Source organism: Octopus bimaculoides, chromosome 11, assembly GCF_001194135.2.
Source record: "Octopus bimaculoides isolate UCB-OBI-ISO-001 chromosome 11, ASM119413v2, whole genome shotgun sequence".
In the NCBI taxonomy this organism is placed as follows: domain Eukaryota; kingdom Metazoa; phylum Mollusca; class Cephalopoda; order Octopoda; family Octopodidae; genus Octopus; species Octopus bimaculoides.
Window position 1 is genome coordinate 13,375,788 of NC_068991.1, and position 3,126 is coordinate 13,378,913.

The following is a 3,126-nucleotide window of genomic DNA, read 5'->3' on the forward strand; positions in this document are numbered from 1 at the left end:
ACCAACTCTTCCACGTCCCATGTTGAGAATGTTACCTCTGCAGATACCCATGTGTGAGCTCAGCACAGAGAAGAGCCAATATGAAGTATGTTTAGTGTTGTCATTTACTTTCACTTTCACTTTCGTTTGTACATTTAACTTAATCTTTTTCTGAAATGAGGATAAATCAAATGTCACTTTGTTCATTTGCATACACACACACACACACAACTACAATTTCCATTTGATTTGATTTTGATATTGCTGATGTTAATGTACTTGACTCAGCACCGGCCACGTTCGGATGGTGTTTTTTATGTACCATGGGCATGGATGTCAGTCAAGGCGGCACTGGCATCGGCCACGTTTGGACAGTGCTTTTACATGCTACCGGCACAGGGCTCACAACTACAATTTCCATTTAATTTGATTTTGATATTGCTGATGTTGATGTACTTGACTTAGTAGGTCTCCTCAAGCACAGCATGTCGCCCTATGATCCAAGGTACTTCTTTTGAGTGGGCTGGTTATGTGACACTAGTGTAGGTTACAGCTGTGGACTCACTTTATTTGCTGAGTCTTCTCAGTCACAACATACCTCCAGAGGTCTTGGTCTTTTGTCATTGCCTCTGTGAGTCCTGAAGTTCGAAGGTCATGCTTCACCACCTCATCCCATGTCTTCCTGGGTCTCCCTCTACACCGGATTCCTTCCACTGTTTGGGAGTGGCACTTCTTCACACAGCTCTTCTTCTCCATCTGCAGTACATGACCATACCAGCGCAAACGTCTCTCTTGCACGCCACATCCGATGTTTCTTATGTCCAACTTTTCTCTCTGGGCGTTTACACTCTGTTGTGTGTGCACACTGACATTACACATCCAGCGGATCATGCTAGCTTCATTTCTTATTTCTTTATTGCCTACGGAGGGCTAAACATAGAGGGGACAAACAAGGACAGGCAAAGGGATTAAGTCGATTACATTGATCCGAGTGCGTAACTGGTACTTAATTTATCGACCCCGAAAGGATGAAAGGCAAAGTCGACCTCGGCGGAATTTGAACTCAGAACGTAATGGTAGATGAAATACCACTAAGTATTTCGCCTGGCATGCTAACGTTTCTGCCAGCTCGCCGCTTTATGCTAGCTTTATTTCTTTCGAGCCTACGTGAAGCATGGCAGTTCACACACATGCATCATACAATCTACTTTTCACTCTGAGTGAGAGGCCCTTTGTCACCCGTAGGGGTAGAAGCTTTCTGAACTCTGCCCAGACTGAACCGATGCACAAGTAGACAAATAGATCAAGAGTTAACTAGGTGGGCATATAAATTGATATACTGATTGGTATCTGCCCAGGTGTTAATATAGTTTGTTTTTTTTTGTTTTTCACTCTGCTTCAGGAGAAGTTTAGGCGTCTGAGTTTTGTTCAAAGTGCAACTGAGCATTGTATCCAGCTGGGTGAAGAAGTGGATACCAGATATCAAGAAGAAGCAGTGAGGGGAATGAAAGAAGAACTCATGAAGTCGTTTGCTGTAAGTTTTTAAATTCACATATTTCTTCACATTGTTACTCTTGCCTTTCTGTTTCTATCTCTGTCTGTCTCATTTACTGTCTGTCTGTCTCATTTACTGTCTGTCTGTCTCATTTACTGTCTGTCTGTCTCATTTACTGTCTGTCTGTCTCATTTACTGTCTGTCTGTCTCATTTACTGTCTGCCTGTCCCATTTACTGTCTGTCTCATTTACTGTCTGTCTGTCTCATTTACTGTCTGTCTGTCTCATTTACTGTCTGTCTGTCTCATTTACTGTCTGTCTGTCTCATTTACTGTCTGTCTGTCTCATTTACTGTCTGTCTGTCTCATTTACAGTCTGTCTCATTTACTGTCTGTCTCATTTACTGTCTGTCTGTCTCATTTACTGTCTGTCTCATTTACTGTCTGTCTGTCTCATTTACTGTCCGTCTCACTTACTGTCTGTCTGTCTCATTTACTGTCTGTCTCATTTACTGTCTGTCTGCCTCATTTACTGTCTGTCTGCCTCATTTACTGTCTGTCTCATTTACTGTCTGTCTGCCTCATTTACTATCTGTCTGTTTCAATTTTTGTTAGTTTCTCAACTGTCTGAACTATATGATCAAGACATTCCAACCATGACTATCCCATCATTTTAGATGCATCTAGGACTACATTACCCAAGATAGCAGGATATAATTTGAGGAAAATTTGGCTACTGTTTCTTGTAGGCTAAACAACCAAGTTAACAAATTCTTGTTAAAGTGTGAGCTGAGATTTGGTTACTATTTCTAGTTAGTCAAAAGTCTGTGAAGAAGCTTCTGCTAGGGTGTAATTTGTGGAAGATTTACCTAATATTTCTTGCAGGATCAGAAACCACACAGAAACTCCTTGAAGTGTATGATTTGAGGAAGTTTTAGCTATTATTTCCAGCAAATTGATCAACCATGTTGAGGCTGTTGGTGGAGGTATAATTTAAGTGAGATTTGGTTACTATTTCTCACAGGCAAACAAGAGTGTAGAAGCTCCAAATGGCATACAATTTTTATGGAGGTGGTTTAGCTGCTATTTTTAGTACACTAAAAAACTACATAGAGGCTTCCATGTTGGATCAGATTCTCTTGTTTTGTGTGTTTTTTATTTTGTTTTTGTCTGTGTGTCACTTATTTTCATTCTCTTCAATTCCTGTCTTGTAGCTTTCGGTGCGATCGGAACGAGAATGCAGGGCTTTGGACATATGCGAGATGATGCCTGATGAGCACACGCTGCAGCTGGCTGTCAAGTACGCAGCAAGACTGACGAGGATGCAACTTGCCGGACGCATCAATGAGATGGCGCACAGGCGGCGCATGGCAGAAGAGATGCGAATCATGAAGAGAAAGTCCAGAGCATCAAACAACTATGGAGACTCTTCTTCTTCTTCTGCTGAGGAAGAAGAGGGTGGTGGTCGTGGCGGTGATAATAATAATGATGATGATGACGAGAGTAGTGATGATGATGGTGCTGCTGCTGTGTGCAATGGGAAGAAGATTCTGGCCAACCAGAGGTAGGTAAATAGATGGGTTATTTTATATCATCATCATCACAATTATCATTGAGGTGATGAGGTGTTGTTGGTGGTGCAGGTAGTAACCG

At 41.8% G+C, this 3,126-nt stretch overlaps 1 protein-coding gene across 1 annotated transcript in view; it reads left to right on the forward strand.

Moving 5' to 3' along the window:
- LOC106867383 (WD repeat and HMG-box DNA-binding protein 1) overlaps window positions 1-3,126 on the forward strand; it is a 38,985-nt gene that overhangs the window by 27,985 nt on the left and 7,874 nt on the right. Inside the window, exons 19-21 of the mRNA XM_052971559.1 lie at window positions 1-85; window positions 1,382-1,513; window positions 2,688-3,037. Of these exons, the coding sequence (XP_052827519.1) occupies window positions 1-85; window positions 1,382-1,513; window positions 2,688-3,037 (567 nt within the window). The remainder of the gene's footprint in view (window positions 86-1,381; window positions 1,514-2,687; window positions 3,038-3,126) is intronic.